This window comes from Liolophura sinensis, unplaced genomic scaffold (assembly GCF_032854445.1).
Source record: "Liolophura sinensis isolate JHLJ2023 unplaced genomic scaffold, CUHK_Ljap_v2 scaffold_15, whole genome shotgun sequence".
NCBI classification, from domain to species: domain Eukaryota; kingdom Metazoa; phylum Mollusca; class Polyplacophora; order Chitonida; family Chitonidae; genus Liolophura; species Liolophura sinensis.
In genome coordinates this window covers 22,479-42,106 of record NW_027017954.1, presented here as the reverse complement: position 1 = coordinate 42,106, position 19,628 = coordinate 22,479, and the positions used below count along the sequence as shown (strand labels likewise).

General features: G+C 40.7%; 1 protein-coding gene across 1 annotated transcript in view; it reads right to left on the bottom strand.

The window, feature by feature from the left end:
• Positions 1-387: 387 nt before the first annotated feature.
• The window catches only part of LOC135481296 (receptor-type tyrosine-protein phosphatase kappa-like), a 31,563-nt gene continuing 12,322 nt past the window's right edge, over positions 388-19,628 (bottom strand). Inside the window, exons 5-21 of the mRNA XM_064761143.1 lie at positions 18,063-18,221; positions 16,691-16,822; positions 16,003-16,099; positions 14,189-14,292; positions 13,686-13,840; positions 13,190-13,277; positions 12,035-12,111; positions 11,234-11,270; positions 10,352-10,449; positions 9,587-9,712; positions 7,077-7,228; positions 5,725-5,860; positions 4,959-5,108; positions 4,469-4,568; positions 3,425-3,498; positions 974-1,107; positions 388-397 (exon numbers count right to left, since the gene is read on the bottom strand). Coding sequence (XP_064617213.1) covers positions 388-397; positions 974-1,107; positions 3,425-3,498; positions 4,469-4,568; positions 4,959-5,108; positions 5,725-5,860; positions 7,077-7,228; positions 9,587-9,712; positions 10,352-10,449; positions 11,234-11,270; positions 12,035-12,111; positions 13,190-13,277; positions 13,686-13,840; positions 14,189-14,292; positions 16,003-16,099; positions 16,691-16,822; positions 18,063-18,221 — 1,829 coding nt within the window. The remainder of the gene's footprint in view (positions 398-973; positions 1,108-3,424; positions 3,499-4,468; positions 4,569-4,958; positions 5,109-5,724; positions 5,861-7,076; positions 7,229-9,586; positions 9,713-10,351; positions 10,450-11,233; positions 11,271-12,034; positions 12,112-13,189; positions 13,278-13,685; positions 13,841-14,188; positions 14,293-16,002; positions 16,100-16,690; positions 16,823-18,062; positions 18,222-19,628) is intronic.

Genomic DNA, 19,628 nt, shown 5'->3' with positions numbered 1-19,628 from the left:
CCAGTCGCGGTCGATCCACGCGCAACGAAACTGAATCTGATGAGACCCCGCCAGTCGCTCACGATCTTAAGGTTTTGTCAAACTTTTCGACATAACCGCTACGCGTCCTGCTTTACCGATGGCAAGTCAGGTGCCAAACCCGAGCCATTATGCTGATGTGGTGTGAGTGGATCCAGGATTTACCCTGGATCTACCGCACCGAAGCGGATCCCTTGATTAGAGCGTCTTCCATTATCTACACAACTTCCAATCTGACACATTCTTTACATTATTCCCTGTTACATTATTGGGATTTCCCAGTATTTGCACCTCTTTCAGTGTGACACATTACCTACCTTATAACCCTGTTTTCCGTTATGTGCACAAGTGGTCACTGTAAAAGACCACTTATCTTATCCTGCAATGTGCACAAGGGGTCAATGTGGTAAACTACGTATCTAATCCTCTGTTTTTGGGGACTTCCATTATTTTCACAAGTGGTCAATTTGACAGACTACCTACCTTATCTCTTGTTTTGGGGGTCTTCCGTTATGTGCACAAGTAGTCAGTGTGACAGACTATTGATCTTAACATGTTATGTGCACAAGTGGACACTTTGACAGGGTACCTATCTTATTCCCTGTTTTGGGAGCCTTTCATTTTCTGCACAAGTAGTCAATGTGATAGACTACCCAACTTATCCCCTGTTTTGGGCGTCTTCCGTTATGTGCACAAGTATTCAACGTGACAGACTACTTATCTTAAACTGTTATGTGCACAAGTCGTCAATGAGACAAACTACGTACCTAATGCTCTGTTGTGGGGGACTTCCATGATATGCATAAGTTCAATTTGATAAACTACCTACTTTATCCCCTGCTATGGGGTATTCCATTTTCTGCACAACTGGTCAATGTGAGAAACTACATACCTTAACCCCTGTTATGGGGTATTCCATTTTCTGTACAACTGGTCAATTTGACACACTACCTACCTTATCCCTGTTTTCACGCGGTCCAACATGATGATGGTACTGACTTTGTGATCATAGACCAGACGCCAGAAATCCACGACCGTGTTGGGTAGAGGAGTCTGAGTTAGGATAAAACCCCTCTTCTGTTTGTATCCCTACAAGTAAAAACCGGTATTTTCATTGAACCAAAAATACACAAACATCTGTAATTTCCCAAGGGTAAACTCATACACGTCATACGCCATTCAGGTTCCTACTGTTTACAACAGAGAGTCCAGGGAAAACACTAAAGGCAGAGGCCATTTAGTGAGTTTCAAATAAGTGGAACTTGAACACGTTTCCAGGCAGCCACATCAATAGTTCTGCCAGCAACTAACAGATGGTGAGTGGGTGAGAGAGTGCTTGGGGTTTAACATCGTACTCAACAATTTTTCAGTCATATGACGACAAAGGAATCCGTAGGGTGCATGTACGTGTAATGTGCCTCCTTGTAGCAGGACGGATTTTTATGAAGTGCTGCTTCACTGAGACGACTTACCGAAGGCAAGTAAGCCGCCCCGCCCAAGCCATTATACTGATACGGGTCAACCACTCGTTGCACTATCCCCTTCATGTTGAACGCCAAGCGAGGAAGTTACAACTTCCTCTTTTAAAGTTTTAGGTGTGACTCAATCAAGGATTGATCCTGGATCTACCGGTCCCGAAGCGGCCGCTCTACCAACTGTGTTATCCGGGCCGGTTTACAGATGGTCATGGGTTTCCCTCGGGCCCTGCCCGGTTTTCTCCCACCATAATGCTGGCTGCTGTCGTATAAGTGAAATATTTTTGAGAACGGCGTAAAACACCAATCAAATAAATAAATAAATCAATCACTACGTAAGGACCTCTGGAAGTTATCACGAACCTATCTTAGACTCAAGTCAAAAATTTAATCATTAAGTCTGGTGCGTTCCTTTCCATTATATTTGCCGAAATTTATTGCACAAAAACTGATCGAGAATTAACGTTGTCAAGCAATATTTGGATCTTCTTACATTACAAATAGCAATATTAAAGTCATTTGAAATCTTGACTTAAGTCTAGGATCGCTTAATGATCCCTGGGCCAGATCTTGGTGTGTTTGTTGCCGACTTCACATACATCAACGAGGCTGCTAATTAAAAATTGCATTAAACAGATTTAAGCATGAAATTATCAATGGAAACGGGGTATGTCCGAGCGCTGAAGATGTTTTCTTATCATTCACTAGGATATGTGACATTCTAGGACAGCTATATATATTATATTTGAGGTAGGTTGTATTTGTGAAATAGAGTATAGTGTCGTGGAGGCAATGGAATAAATCCTAGGTTCATGTGACCGATGGAATCAGTCCTTTACCTAGGACTTGATATACATTCTACAAAAATGTGGATGTGGGTCAATTCCATGCCCCCGCAACTGTAGGAGCCTGGGCAAAAAATGGCCTAACAGTCGATGAATTTATTTATTTATTTGATTGTTGTTTTACGCCGTATTCAAGAATATTTCACTTACACGACGTCAGTCAGCATTATGGTGGGAGGAAACCGGGCACTGCCCGGGGGAAACCCACGAACAATTGCAAGTTACTGGAAAAGCTTCCCACGTACGGCTGGAGAGGAAGCCAGCATGGGCTGGACTAGAACTCACAACGACCGTATTGGTGAGAGGCTAATGGGCCATTACGCTGCGCTAGCGCGCTAACGAAGTGAGCCACGGAGGCAGCCAGTGGATGAAAAACACTTGTGTCCCAACAGTATCTTGTACATATCTATAACTGGCAAGTCCATCCGCCCCTGTCAAAGGTTGGTGGTTTACCACGGACACTCTAATGAACATAACGTTATACAACGACCAAATACATGAATACGTTGTAAATAATTAATCAGTTTGAAAAAATTAAGACCAATGATAATGGCATTTCAGCTATTCTGTCATGAGAAGGAATCATAATTATATGTAATCTTATTCTTTACCACGGGAGCGGTAGTTCCAGGGGCAATCCTGGGTCGAGTCACACCTAAGACCTTAAAGGAGGAAGTTGTAACTTCCTTGCTTGGCGTCCAGCATGAAGGGGACAATGCAACAACTTGTTGATCCGTATCAGTATAATGGCTCGGGCGGGGCTGTTTACTTGCCTTCGGTAAGGCGCCTCAGTAAAGCAGCACTAGATAAAAGAGCGGTGGAAATCCGTCCTGCACCAAGGGGGCACATTACATGCACTCTAAGGATTCCTTTGTCTTCATATGACTGAAAAATTGATAAGTACGACGTTAAACCCCAAGCACTCACACAACACTCTTTACCACGCCTAGAGAAGATTAATAAAACGGTGTTAGTTTTAACTTAGTGTACCGTATTAATATCTAGGTAAAGTACCTTGCAGTTAATACTACCTCTCCACTTTCGAACATACAAACCACACTGTAGGGTCCCGTCTGAGATCCTTACCGGAAGATACACAGCATTGATGTAGTCGTTACAGTCGGACACTGGCGTGGACAGGTATGGCCTGCAGCTATCAACTGAAACACAACAATCACAGGTTTACTCCAACGAAGATGCTGTGCTGCAACAACGTGTTATTTGCAACACATATTACGCAGTTTACAGCTTTCCTTCACGTACCTGAGGCTTAGACTTCATAAATTCCAAAGACAGAACCACGAACAACGTGGGGAGAATGTTGTAACACTCTGAATACAAGGAAAGAAAAACAGCCCTTAATCGCACCAACTGACGAAAAAGAATGATGTGAAATGGGAAGTTACAGGGGCTTGATGCTAACCAGGTAGGTGTTTGAGCTCTTTACCGGGGAACGCCGACCCTGCTCTCGAGCACATTTAAGGCGAGCCATCTTTCTGGATGCTCACTGTAAATGTATATAAATTTGGGGCATTTCCGCTGATCAAAAATCAAGTGTAGAGTCTGTGACTGATAGGAAGGTTGCATACCAAGCATTTGTCATTGTGCCTTGAGTACTGCTGATTGTCATCTGGATGTCAGTGTTATCTTTCACTCTAGGAATTCACGAGAATCAGTGGATCTACCTCTATATGCTGAGACTTCCTACTGAGATTGTGTGTGTTTGGAAAGGTGTTGTGTCTGCTCTAATCTCCAAAGGAATCTATATTTTGTTGTTACCTACATTGTTTTATATGCTGTAAAAATGTTTTACTATTTAGTCTAAGATTAGACTATTTTATTATATGTATTTAATTTATTTAAAACTGTTCGGTTATTACTGTCTGAGAGTTGAACAAATCATTACTTTGCAGATTGACCTCTCTGATAACGATACCTTAACGGTATACGCTGCTGAACAGCGAGATGAGCTATGAGTTTTCACATACTTTACAAGGATGTTTAGAGGGCACATGGAAACGGTGTCTAACACATTATTAAATCAGAAGTTGATATCGACATACAAACCCTGTTGTGTTGAGAGTGTACCTCAACTGTCGACGAAATAAGGCTTTGTCACAAAAGACTTACGGGCTAAAACTTTGGAGTATCTGTTCTTGGAAATGTTGTCCGGATGTCTGGCTGATTCCACTTGCATCTTGTTCGCGGGTTGTGAGAGTTCCCGGAGGACCTAAAACGGACGGCGATAACTTCCATTTTAAAATGTTATGTTTTATTTGAACACTTTGTAAAGAGGTGTCGGACAGAACAATATCATCACAGACCCACAGTAGCCATGAATAGACTAGCTGTGTAATGTACCACGTAATTCCCAATATTTGTATATTTGCTTGACCACACTTTTACGCCATATTCACGAATATTTCACTTTATATACCACGGTGGCTTAATTTTTTTATGTATTTATTTGATTGCTGTTTTACGCCGTACTGAAGAATATTTCACTTATACGATGGTGGCCAGCATTATGGTGGGAGCGGTGGCATAAATGACAGTAAATTTAGAATTCTAGTAGCCTCAACAGTTTGCAAATATTTCTTATTCTATTTTCGCAACAGACCTCAAACTGTGCTACCATCTTGGACTGTCCGGTCTCGGGGTCGACAGTGCAAAGGTCAGAGTACACGGTGGTAAAGTTCACAGATGGAATTGAACTGTCGCTGAATTCCAAGGCTTCTCCCAGGGCTGCGTGTAGAAACTCGTACTGTTCCTGGTAAACATGAGGGCAATTTTTTTTATACTTTAGCAGAACTTTCCTGCAATGCATAATGTTAAATCATCTTTCGGAATACACCTGTCAGATCAAAATTCATGTAACCACATGTTATATCTTATGAGTACTTGTCATTCCGTTTTATTCCATCACACATTTGGCACAATGAGACGATCACGCATTGTTTTTATTTTCTATCTCATCATTCAATAAAAGTAATGTTTGCAGGTAAATATCGTTTCGATGACATATGCACAATGCTTGTTTCAACTTTAACAAGTGATGTGAAGAAAAGTAGTATCATGATAACAGATAATGTGCAAGGTAGAAAAAGTTTGACCTAAGTGCGATCAGATATTGCCTTCAGAAAACATTCCCGTGGTGTGGGAACATACCCTAACTCAGGTAAATTGACAAGAAGTCACATGTCACCGGATACGTCTGATCATTTGGCAGCTACATGCATCACACTGTCGTCGCTGCTCTGTTTTTTCTCTCTATGCTGTATGTCTTAATTATATTACACAATTACGTTTCCTGTGGTATATCAGTACACTCAGAGGAGATTGGAATTTCCAAACCAGATCTGCAGTCTTTCTATGAGTAATTGTACCTGTGTCTGCACCATGTTGACCCGCTGCTGTCTCAGAATCATCACACAGGCCGGCACATTCACCACATTCTCTTCTTTAGCCTGATTGATCAGGTAATCCAGAGCTATGAACGTTCCCGTGCGTCCAATCCCAGCACTGTTCCAAGACACGCATGCGTACAACAGGTAGAATCAAATCATTAGGCAAAAAGTACTCCACAACAGATATCCCAACTCTTGACAAGATCGCTTCTTTAATAACGGGCATGCGCACTTTGAAGGTTTACCTTGAAAAAGATTTAAAGACTTGGCTGTGCCTTTTGAGAGACAATGTCGCCGGTAACTACCACAATTCAACTAAAGGACTGACACCGCTGAGGTCATGCCATGCCGTACTATACTTTACAACCACATGGACATAGGTTTTAAATGAAGTCTGGGTGCTATCAATCCCGATCTAACACAGAACGTGTCTTGAATCACGTCAGGATTAATATCAACTGCGCATGTGTTCTTCTTTTGGAAAGCAAACATTTTCATGTCAATTTTCAACCATAATCGACGTCCAAAAGCGCAAGATCAATCTGCAAAAGAAAGTTTAATTCGTTCCCTCCCGAAAATAATATTTTTTTTATTTGATTGGTGTTTTACGCCGTACTCAAGAGTATTTCACTCATACGACGGCGGTCAGCATTATGGTGGGTGGAAACCCACGACCATCCGCAAGTTGCTGCAAGACCTTCCCAGTTACTGCCGGAGAGAAAACCAGCATGAGCTGGACTTGAACTCACAGCGACCGCATTGGTGAGAGACTACTGGGTCATTACGCTGCGTTATCCCGCTAACCAACTGAGCCACGGAGCCCCCACCCCCCACCCCTGTAAATAAGAAGAATGCGTATATAGAGAAAGGAATTAACACGGAGCCATGAAAACAGGCATCATTGATGCTAGAAAGACAAGACATTATTCTAGACGCGGAAACTTAATCAATATTCATTTTACTTGCATCCTAGTTTAAAAGATATCGCGAATCTGAAATATTTATGGTTTATTTTTGAGTGGAATTAGTGCACATCATTATGACTTTTCACAGATCCTGCACACTTTGGCCATATGTACTTATGAGATATTCTACTCTTTGCGAATTTAAGAAACAAAGAATGAAGGTGTTAGATTTCCTATACACCCTCGATCATTTGTTTTTCAACAATGGATAATTTATATTTCATACGTAATCTGCGTGATTAGTGCAAAAGTATAAAATGTTTGATTCAGATGAAGAACTCAAAAGTGGTGTTTATTTCAGAACTAGCATTCCATTTCAAAATGTTTGTTTCTAGGTTGATCTGGATTGTTTGTTCCCACGCCTACCTGCAATGGACGAGAATTGGTCCAGGTAAAGTCGAGTTGTACTCCAGAACCTTATCTCGAAAGTCAAGCAGAATTGTGGCATCAGAAGGTGCCCCGTGATCTGGCCAAGCCAAGAAGTGAAACTGTTTCAGAATCTTCGTCTTGTTTTTCACCTGAGGAAATTTTCCGATCAGATGCGTGACACAAGTAAAGGCGGTAAGGAAAGCATAAACCAACAGCCAACAGAATTTGCTCATCTTATAGGCAGATTCTCATCTTGTATCCTCGTCTTTGATTGTGTTATAATACCAATATATTGTACATATGTTACAATTACATTTTGGGGAAACTCTGGGCATGTTGGAAGAATCTATTTATTTATTTGATTGGTAGTTTACGTCGTACTCAAGAAAATTTCACTTAAACGACGGCAGCCAGAATTATGGTGGAAGGAAACCGGACAGAGCCAGGACGATACCCACGACCATTCACATGTTGCTGCAGACCTTCCCATGTGCGGCCGGAGAGGAAGCCAGCAAAGAGACGGACTTGTACTCACAGCGACCGTACTGGTGAAAGGGCCTTAGGTCATTGCGCCGCGCTAGCGTGCTAAATCCCCTCTACCAAGTCCAGCTTATGCTGGCTTCCTCTCCGGCCATATGTGGGCAGGTCTCCCAGCAACCTGCGGATGGTCCTGGGTTTCCTCCCACCATAATGCTGACCGCCGTCGTATGAGTGAAATATTCTTGAGTACGCTTTAAAACATCAATCAAATAAATAAATAAGTAAATAAATAAATAACCTACAGACATTTTGGACAGAAATTGAGAATTGAGGGTAATCATGCAATAATGAACTATATGTACAAGTATTTTGAACACTTTCTTACATGTGCAAAGTTACAAAGGGTATACAGGGATACATGCGAGCAAACGATGACGGGAATACTGGAAAGTGGTGTGTGGTCACCTACCTTGTTATTCGGCTATAGTGCTCTAAGTGTATAGTTAGTGTACACCTTGTGTCGATATTACTACATGTAACTACCAGTGTTGCATTTGTGTATTTCTATAAAAGTACAAATAGTGTCGATCAGACCTACCTTAGTGTGACTCAGCACCAATGTTCTAATTGTGCAGTTCTGTCAGTGTACTCCTATAGAGTCGATGTAACTGAGCACCACTAATTCTCTAATTGTTCAGATGGTGTCGATCAGACCTACCCTAGTGTGACTCAGCACCAGTGTTCTAATTGTGCAGTTCTGTCAGTGTACTCCTATAGTGTCGATGTGACTGAGCACCACTGATCTAATTCTCTAATAGTGTCGACCAGACCTATATGTACCTTAGTGTGACTCAGCACCAGTGTTCTAATTGTGCAGTTCTCTCAGTGTACTGTTATAGTGCTGATGTGACTGCGCACCACTTTTCTAACTCTAATTGTTCAGATAGTGTCGATCAGACCTATATGTGCCCTATTGTGACTCAGCACCAGTGTTCTAATTGTGCAGTTCTGTCAGTGTACTCCTATAGTGTCGATGTGACTGAGCACCACTGATCTATTTCTCTAATTGTTCAGATGGTGTCGATCAGACCTACCCTAGTGTGACTCAGCACCAGTGTTCTAATTGTGCAGCTCTGTCAATGTACTGTTTTAGTGTCGATGTGACTGCGCACCACTGTTCTAACTCTAATTGTTCAGATAGTGTCGATCAGACCTATATGTGCCCTAGTGTGACTCAGCACCAGTGTTCTAATTGTGCAGTTTTGTCAGTGTACTCATATAGTGTCGATGTGACTGAGCACCACTGATCTAATTCTCTAATTGTTCAGATTGTGTCGATCAGTCCTACCCTAGTCTGACTCAGCACCAGTGTTCTAATTGTGCAGCTCTGTCAGTGTACTCCAATAGTGTCGATGTGACTGAGCACCACTGATTTAATTCTCTAATTGTGTAGATCAGACCTACCTTAGTGTGACACCGCTATAGTGTTCTAATTGAGTAGTTCTATTAGTGTACAGCTATTGTCAACGTGGGTTCCACCTTCTTCCCTCGGTGTTCTAACTGCGTAGGTCTACAAGTGTACAGATACTGTCGATCCCACTTACCTCAGTGTGAGCCACTACCGGTGTTCTAAGTGTGTCATTCTATAAGTGTACCTACTGTGTCGATCACAACTACCTGAGTGCAGCTTAGCCTTGCTGCTCTAATTGCGTAGTTCTATAAGTGTACATCTAGTTCCGATGTGAGTCAGCCGCAGTGTTCTAATTGTGTAGTTCCATGAGTGTACTGATAATGTCGATCAGATCTCTCTTAGTGTGACTCCGCTCCAGTGTTCTAATTGTGTAGTTCAATGAGTGTACCGATAATGTCGATCAGATCTCTCTTAGTGTGACTCCGCTCCAGTGTTCTAATTGTGTAGTTCAATGAGTGTACCGATAATGTCGATGGGATCTCTTTTAGTGTGACTCCGCTCCAGTGTTCTAATTGTGCAGTTCAATGAGTGTACCAATGACATTGATCAGGCCTACCTTTGTGTGACTTAGCTCCAGTGTTCTAATTGCGTAATTCGCATATACCTCCTCGTCAAGCAGGGTAACCTCAATGACACCAAACCGCGTACAGCCTTCGCTCGGCCAGTACTGTTTGCACTTCATCTAAAACGCAAACCAATGACGGAGGACACGTGGACTGAGGCACAACGTACTGGAAAATACTCTCTTTGCAAATTGCAGACATCATTGGTGTATACTTTCAATTCATTATACAATTTTAAATATTCATTAACTCAATACAACCAAAATAGTAAGGACAACGAAAGAAGACTCCCATTGAAGTTTGCTTATCATTTGACTTGATTTCATTGTTTAAGCCAATTCGTCATTTCAATATTATCAACTAGCTATTCAAATACTTATGTGAAAACGACGTCACCTTTGATGTAAGACTTCATTCAATGGCATTTAGAAGTTGAACTGGATAACATAACAAATATATGGATCACAACTTCTGCCTATTCAGTGAGCAACGTTTCGGTATAGGTACTAATGCCGGTCATTATGCTTGATAAGTGTATTAGTCCCTATACCGAAACATGGCTCACTCAATATATAGAAGTTGTGATCCATATATTTCAAGTTATGTTACCTTTGATGTAGGAATGGCCTGAATCAGGAGTGACGCAGCTCATACCAATGGGCTGATAGAATACCCTATCTAAGAACTATTTGAAACACAGGCATTTGTTTTTGTCTTAAGAGCAGTACATGCACAATGGAATATGCTATTAGAAATACCTTAGTTGCTTCGATCAGGTTTGTCATCATGACAATTTTACCCACGTTTTGTTCCCAGAGCATGCGCATGAAGTCGTTTATGATGAGATCGGTAGGACCTGTGAAGATACATGTAAACGTGAACAGCCCAAGATGACGTGGGTGAGCATCAGGTAAAACAATACACCATATCATTTATGAGGCACGACTTTCTTTATGGCGAATAAAATCGTTATCTTTTTATTTGGAAGATCCTCCTTTTATACTGATAATGACCTAATAAATACGACGGCATAAAATATGTTGAACGTGGCACCGTGACTAGCCGAGACACTTTATTGCGATCAGGAAGATCGTTAGTTTTTTTTCTCATCACCATAATTTTAACATTAATCAAAATAATTTTACAATTTTATACGTACATATGTATGCTTGAGGTTTAACACCGTACTTAATAATTTTTCAGTTATATGACGACGAGGAGTCATTAGGTGTGTACACATACATTTTGTCTTCTTGTGCCAGGGCGACTCCATACTGCCGCCAGTAGTCATATCGAAGACACAAGACATGACCCCCCCACCCCCCACCCCCCCAACCCCCACCCAGTCACATTATGCTGACACCGGGCCAGCCAGTTATGTTTCCTTGCTCTAACCTTTCGGCGCTCAGCCCTGTGCATAAATTCTTCAAGGAGTAGAGGGCAAAGAGCATTGAGGGGTTGACAAGGAGAATTTTGTCCATCCTGGTTATACCACAGTTGTTACTGTGTAGCTCGTCTAACCCTTGTGAATTGTCCACATTTTTTCTAAGGACATGATGAGTATAGATACTATACTACTATATACTACTATACGTAAAGATTTACATGGTCAGATTAAGAGTGAAAAAGGGGATCTTTACCTTGAGAGGCGATGAATTTCTTAGGCTGGTTGTAACCCTGAAATGTAATGCGTCAACAGTGAAAGGGGAAGAACCGTTTACCTGAAGTGAGTGTTAGTTTAGACTAAAAATGTGTATGGAAAAACCTTTAGTTGTTTTTTAAGATTTAAGTTTTAATTGAGTGGCATGTAGTAGTGAAATATTTTGGATGTATTGTAATATATGTCGCCACAATATTTCAATACCTTTTATAATTAGAGCTAAACAAGATTCTTGTGAATTGTACTGATTGTATTGTTTGTCTGGGCATGACAAAAAGCCAAAGGAAAAAACAAACGAACTCCTTGACTGCTTGAATCCTGGCCAGAAAAAAATGTCACTATGACGGCACTTTAAGCATTATCAATAGGATTCACGACGTTCAACATACTATCAGAACATTTGCCTCTGTCCAATCCAGTGAACAAATCTAAATAAAAAGGAGTGAGGATATTTTAGATACAATTTCCACTAATCCTACCACTGACTCTTACTTCTTTTGACAGTTTCTTTCAGACAATATAGTTCTTTTCTCAGCACCCGTGGTGTGTATAGACGGAATCTACCATATTTATATCTAATCCTTCCATATTAAATTAGCTGAATAGAAATTTAGCTGGTGTTAAGACGTTTAAGTATTTATAGCGTTAGGTACAGACTAAGACAACGTAGGCTATATATATATTGTTACCAAGATGGTAGGCGTAAATAAGAACAGATGAGAGTAAGGCATAACATTAAGACAAAAGGATATATGTTAATGAGACTAGCACTCAATCTTACGTCAATGTAACAGGCGTTTATGTAATCCGATTTGTCATTGGGTCCATGGAGTCTCAAGACGACACGAGAGTGGTCATCTGAAAAAAAATAAAATTGGAAGTAGTGATGGAAAACAAGAATTCTGGAAGTATTGCTTCTACAAAACATGAACGTGTTTTTTAAGTGTTAGATAGCTATATTTATGTCCACAACGTCCACAAGGGAACTGCCATAATGTTGTAGAAAACGGACGAAACCCCTGAAACTTGAGACTGACCTGTAACTTGGTGTACTCTCTCAAGACTTTTTATCCATATCGGTAAAAACAGATCGAAGGTTACAGAGGTTTGCCCAAGGAAATTAGTCAGAGTGAAGCGTTACGTAAGGTATCAGTTTAATACGATGGAAGTGTTATACGACAGTTGTCCGAAAAGTGTTTCCTAACTGACTGACTGACTTGATAGATGGATTGACAGACGCGAGGGCCGGGGGGGGGGGATCCACTGTCTGCAGTTCGGGGACTAATACCGTTAAATTCTACCCACGGGTCCCTGTGACAACTGTTTAAAAGATGGTTAATTTTATTTAATACATGCATATTTCAATGACTATAAATATTTGAACGTCTCTCACTTCACACAAAAAAGGATAAGGGTGGTCTTGTCATGGGACGGTCTAAGACACTGCATTAGCAAGAGTTTGTCACAAGGACGCAGTTAACAGGATAGTATTGTTTTGAATATCATAACAACGGGTTGTACATGTAACTAGCTTGCAACAGGGCATATATTTGTATGATTTGTGGATCAAAGATATAAAAAAATGCATTCAGATGATGCAGAAAGAAAGATTTCAACGATAATACAGATAAAAATACAGGGTTTTTTTCATCCAAAAAAAGTAAATCTTTGCTTTCGGATCTGACCTAACCTTTTTATGGGTGCGCAATTAAAATTTAAAGCTATTGGGCATATGACGGAATATCATTTATTGCAAGTGTTAATTGGATGGCTATACATGTCGGTCCTAATTAAGGATATTCAGTATAGGGGAAATAAGGCATATGGTTTAGACTGGATAAATGGACCCAATACCACTGAAGGCTTATTGCTTGATGTGTTACTGTAATTATTGCTATATTGCTTCTTCACTTTATTACCAAACACAGATGCTTACATGCGACAAGATTCTTGTAGCGACTTTTAGCCTTGTTGTATGGAAGGTTTGCCACTTCAGCTTTGGCATGGAGTCCGGCGGGAAATTTCTAACAAAAAAAAAGCAACAATAGCTTAAGCATAATATGTAAGCAAAAGACAATGAGTTCAAAATATTTTCCTCACAGCGATATTTACGTGTACGTTAAAGTCATAATGGTCAGCGTTAACCAAGACCTATATATTGGTTTTAACATTCATTTAGTTGGTTGTTTGGTCTTTGCCATTCAAGAGAATGTTTCACTTGTAAGAAAGCGACCAGCATAATGCTGGGAGGAAACCGGGCCAAACCCGAGTAAATTCCTCGACCATCCGCATTCAGGTTGTTATCGTTAATAAATGTTAACAGCAGATGTTCAGGCGTTAACTAATGAATACATTGTTGAAATGTGTCGTGATTTAGCGCATGTATTTTTAAGTCACCATGTCTAATACAGCAAAATAATCTAACAGCTTACCGCGAACTCGGCTTTGAAACCATCGGCTGCCATTTTCTCTTGGATGTAGTCCCAAAATTCCTCTACAGGAACTGACGTGCTCAAGTGATTCTCGTACGTTGTTGCCTCGGGATCCTCTGGGGCTACGTGAACTTCCGGGTCCTCTGCTTCATATTCTGAAAGTTAAATCAACATTGCTAATATGATTAACAGCTTCGAACTCAAAACTCCCCTACCGAATGCAATTACCTGTCATGTAGATGTAAAATCTTCAGTGACCATACAGCCACTCTTTTAACAGTTAACCAATAAAAAAGCTACTTTGTTCTTAATTTATGTCTCTAAGTTTGGTATGTTAGACTTTTAAAAGTCAGGGTTGATATATCTCGTGCTTATAGTGAATAAGGTAACCAACTGTGTGGCTAAATGACAAGTGGTTATTTTTATTTCCCTGCTTTAGGCTTCTCTCAAAATTTGTCTTCTTTAGTGTGACTTTAAAGAACTGTTGGCTTTTATTTTCTTACCTCTATTGCTCTGTTGATCCTCGACATCTGGTTGAATGTCACCCATTGTCCTCACTGACAGGGAAACGTGGGCCTGTGACTTATTTGTTGACGGATGACGCCTCCTGATCAAAGGAGAAGAAAATTTAAATATCAATCAAATACCATTTACCATGCAGGGGCACGCCATAAAAAATTCCAATATGTACCTCAAGCTGATAAATTATGAATAAATTCAGCGCCAAAATCTGCTCTGGGCGATTCCATTTGGCCTAAGTACTAGTCCTGAAGTCTTCTGTGTTAAGAGAATTGCTGTCGGAAACCGAAGTGCAGTTCGTACATTTTCGGTAGAACTCTTCTTCCCAAAAGATAGCGAACAGTACAGTTCGTTTTCCGCTTGATGATCGGGAAGCCGGAATGTTGGACGTAGGTTCCGAGTTTACACGAACAAGCCGTCAGTTTTAACGACATTCATTGGCTGAGAGGCAACACACTCCCAGCATAAATTTTAGGGTGTTGAAGATGGAGAACGCCATGGACTCAGCGATTTATGCCAACATTGCCGTTTTCAGGCTTTACGTGTATGTCGAGGAAAAGTCGCAAAAATATGCAGCCGGCACCACCAGGTGGAAATGTGCTCTTTTCAGCCTATAGTGTCATATTTTTAAGTTTTCTTCTCCTTTAAACAACACAGAGACGTTTGGATGTAGGGCAGAACTTGTAAACATTTTAACTCGCATGCCTTTTTGGTTTTGTTTGTTGAGGATGGGAGGGGTGGGTGGTAAGTTTTTGTGCTGTACAACTGACTGATCAAAATAACCCTATCGGGATACATAGAATACTGGTGCATGTTTATGTATAATATATACAATAATCATTAGCATGCTAATTCCTATTATCTTCAAAGACAACCACACGGACGAGACCATCGGGTCCAGCTGGCCCCAGAACTAGGAAGCCGTCTTAAACTTAATAAGACATTTATTTAATTACTTAGTAATACTAAGAGTTATCTGAGATCTTCATGACAGATTGATAATTTGTGGCTAAATTCAAATCTAAGTTTAAGGGTAATACCAAAGTTTAGACAAAATTTAACTTAAAGTCTACATAAATCGCTTGGCTTTAATTTCTTTAATATGCAGTATGGGGTGTGGCCTGACCTATTCAAGGACCCAAAAGCTTGTCCGCTTTCTTATTAAGTGTGTGTGTAGGTGGGGGGGATAAAGAGGGTTTTAAGCCACAATTTTCTCAAGTCTCGACCGGAAATTAAGTAGCTTGTTGTTGTGGTGTCAATAGGGATATCTGTTAAAAAAACACCTTCTTTGAGGTAACAACCCGAACTGGGGAACCCGCGTTGGGGGCGCTAAGCTGTTCCTGCGTTCTCAGTATGTTCCCGACCACTGACGCAATACATGCATAAAACAGAAGGATTAATAACATTAATATAAACTATGCCTTAACAGCGAAAAAATGTTCTCAATTGTTTTGTTTTGGCATATCTTTTGTTTCCTAATCCTTAAAACCATACTTTTCGTTTTATAGCACTCAATAAGTCTGAGGCAGATTCATGATCCTGGCGCCAGAATTTCGTTACATAACTACAAACACTGACAATTCAGCTGGCGCTGTTTTGACCCGCGACCCGCCCATCCACGCTGCCAAAGTTCTGCCGCCACTGAACTATCAACCACCCCACCCAATCACATTATACTGACACTGGGTCAACCAGTCCCGTAACAGTACGTGTACAAAATCACTGGAATAATCCGCTCCTTTAAACATCTTTGCTTGAGAGAAGGTGTTAACAGAAGTAACGCGTTTAACCGAATTACCTGTAAATGATGATTACTGCAACAACAACGGCACAGACTACAAGAACACCAGTCACGCTCCCTGCGACTTTCGCGATCATCATGTTTGAAATTGGGACTGCAGTAATGACAACAAGAGTAACAAAAATTGGTAATAGATTTATTTATTTATTTGATTGGTGTTTTACGCCGTACTCAAGAACATTTCACTTATACGACGACAGCCAGCATTATGGTGGGAGGAAACCGAGCAGAGCCCTCGGAAAACCCACGACCATCCGTAGGTTGCTGTCAGAATTTCCCACGTACGGCCGGAGAAGAAGCCAGCATGAGCTGGACTTGAGCTCACAGCGACCGCATTGGTGAGAGACTCCTGGGTCATTATGCTGCGCTAGCGCACTAAGCAAATGAGCCACGGAGCCACCCCCCCCCCCCTCCAAAAAAAAAACAACAACATGAACATTAACAACACATTACTGGTTCCCGCCTCCCCCCCCCCCCCCCACGCAACGTGTTTACGGTTACTTTTTCATAAAAAAATGAAAAGACAATCGCTTTTCTGAAAATTAAACAGCAGACATAGAACGCCCGCTCTGTCTGGTTTCATCCCACCATACAATACTCGCCGCGGTCGCATAAATGAAATATTCGTGAGTACGGCGTAAAACATCAATTAAATAAATAAAGGTAAGTAAGTATATTTATGTACCTTTACAGTTGTCATCCACAAAGCCGTCAGGGCATCCTCTCTGACATAACCCATTGGTAATGTTACATGGTGTTCCACAGCCTTGGTTACATTGCTGGGAGCAGTTGTCTCCCCATGATCCGGATTCGCACGCTAAGGGAGTGTAAAACAAGTGTTCAGCGTTGTGTAGCATTCGCAATAGCTATGACAAAACTCGATGCCGTGTTGCATAAAGGACACACGTTACGTCAATGGTCTATGTTGAAGGGGCAGATTTTCAGATTTTTTTAAGAATGTTGAAAGGCATTCAAATGTTTGAAAACTATGGTGGGCGTTATGAGCCATACTGACGGTATCTAGGAACTCTGACGTCACATCCTCCTTTTTCCTGATGTTCACCAGAAGGAAGACATTTTTTGGTAACATTATTTCAGTAATCTTTCGCTCATGGGTAAAAAGAGTTATTCTAACATTCAGTGTCGTTATTAAAGTCGAAAAAATTTCCTGCGATGTCAGAGTTCGTAACCTCTGATAGTTTGGTCCGTAAAGCGCACCCTAGAATTAAAATGTTTGGGCGCCTTTAATTCTTTTCACAAAAATCTAAAAAAAATAAATTAAAGTACATTTATGTCTAGTTTTAAGTGATGTATTTAGTGATGCCCACGCCGATTTCATGCGGTCTGTACCTTTAAACTAAATGTAAAAATGAGTTGCATTTGACTCCTAACTAGACCGCCTCGGCCTATAATTTCCGAAAAATTACAATTAAGAGAACTGAAGAGGGGAAATTCGTCACTGGTGTAAAGCGAGATAACATGTAAATCAGGCAGCACAAAGATTCCCACGATACACAACCTTTGCTTGTGGATCGCACATATGAACAATGACACATTGAAAGCGAATTATATTGAGGTCTAGTAGACTATATAGGATCTTCCTTTTTATCGATAATGTATTATAAAGAATTCTTAATTCTCAACGAACTGTACCACATAACTGAAGTTACATGGTAGGTCTCCGATATTTGAAGTTCGCCAAACATCTCCCGTCGTCTAGACAACAAGGGAAGATAACCCAGTCAAAAAAGTGCGCCATCGTCCATCATCTAAATATAGAGACGTTAGTGAATTTATGGTTGAAGGGAAGCCCCGGATAAAACTGAACATTTCATTGTTCACTCAAAGTCAGACAAATGTCAGTAGACTTCAACTTTATGGAGAGAGCGTCTTAAATAACAGCACATTTTTCCCCGTCCGCAATGTGTCCCTTCAAAGGATAGGATGTCACAAATTCGACGAGAGTGACTGACACAGTGACTTGTCGCAGCTAGAAACAGATTTGATAATATCAAACTGATATAGTGCAATGTTATGTCTACATATGATGTACTCACGGGTGAGACACGTTATGTCTGTATACACGTATCCAGGTGCACACGATGAATTCCCCAGGGTAACGGGACATTCCCCAGACGTCTTGTTACATACACTACCGTTATAACAGTTACCACACTCCAAAGCACAGTCCCCGCCCCAAAAACCATTCGCACATTCTGAAACCAAGAGTGATGAAGACAGTGGTATCAATATGTACATGTATTCCTGTCACTAGTTTAATCATGTTCCAGCAGTTTTGCAAAAATTTCGGATATCTAATTTGTAAAGTCCTAACTCTTTAACACCGTGGCTTAGTTATAATTTACAGACAACAATTGACAACATGGTATGCAGAGCAAGTCATGCTTATCAGGGCGTTTTCCGATGAAAACTACATTGTATACCGTGTATCTAAGGCAAAAAAAAAAAAACAATAAATGTAGAACTGAGTCTTAAAGTGAAAGAAAGCTAAAATAAAAATAATACACATAGCTCATCACAATCAGCTGAAAACTGTCCAAAAATTTCAAATTAATTTTTAACTTTTTAACAATAATAATGTTTAGGTATTCTGAAGTTTCTCTCCATACTGAGCACCACTTTCAATGTTGGAATATTTCTTATTACCCACAAGTAAAAAATTACTTATGTAATGTTATTTTTTTAATCAGTATGGTCCTACAAGGTGAAATTAATGAAGGAATGTTATGGGACCCTAGAGTGCCTTGCCACTGGCAGTATTGTTCACACAGTCAAGCGTTTAACAGTGACAGCATTTAATTCCGCGAAAAAAAAAGTCAAAATAAATATGTAAATTTTAGAGATAATTTTCAGCTGGCTTTCTTTTGATGTTTGCTTCATTATTTTCACCGGCCCGGATAGCACAGTTGGTAGAGCGTCCGCTTCGGGACCGGTAGATCCAGGATCAATCCTTGATCCAGTCACACCTAAGACTTTAAAACAGGAAGTTGTAACTTCCTCGCTTGGCGTTCGGCATGAAGGGGATAGTGGAACGACTGGATGACCCGTATCAGTATAATGGCTCGGGCTGGGCGGCTTACTTGCCTTCGGTAAGTCGTCTCAGTGAAGCAGCACTAAATAAAAGAGCGGTGGAAATCCGCCCTGCAACAAGGAGGCACATTACACGTACATGCACCCTAATGATTCCTTCGTCGTCATATGACTGAAAAATTGTTGAGTACGACGTTTAACCCCAAGCACTCACGCCCTCACTCATTATTTTCATCCGGTTTTTTCCTTTAAAGTGAAATGGCTTGCTTAGTATGTGTAAAGAACGGAACAGAACGAGCTCAACGAAAAAGGCTGTCGGTATTACAGGTGCATGGCGATAGCTTGACACCAAACTGGTGATTATGGGTACACATTGGCAAGTCGCGACAATAAAAACTCCTATAATGAATTATATTTCAAAACTATAATGTCTATGTTGACGTTAACACACTGATTGATCGCCACAAAAGTTTAATTGGATTGACATCTATCAAACCGCTATAATCGGTACGAAGCGAATCACATGCGCAATAACACGGTCATTGGAATATATATTGATGAACTTCTTTCAG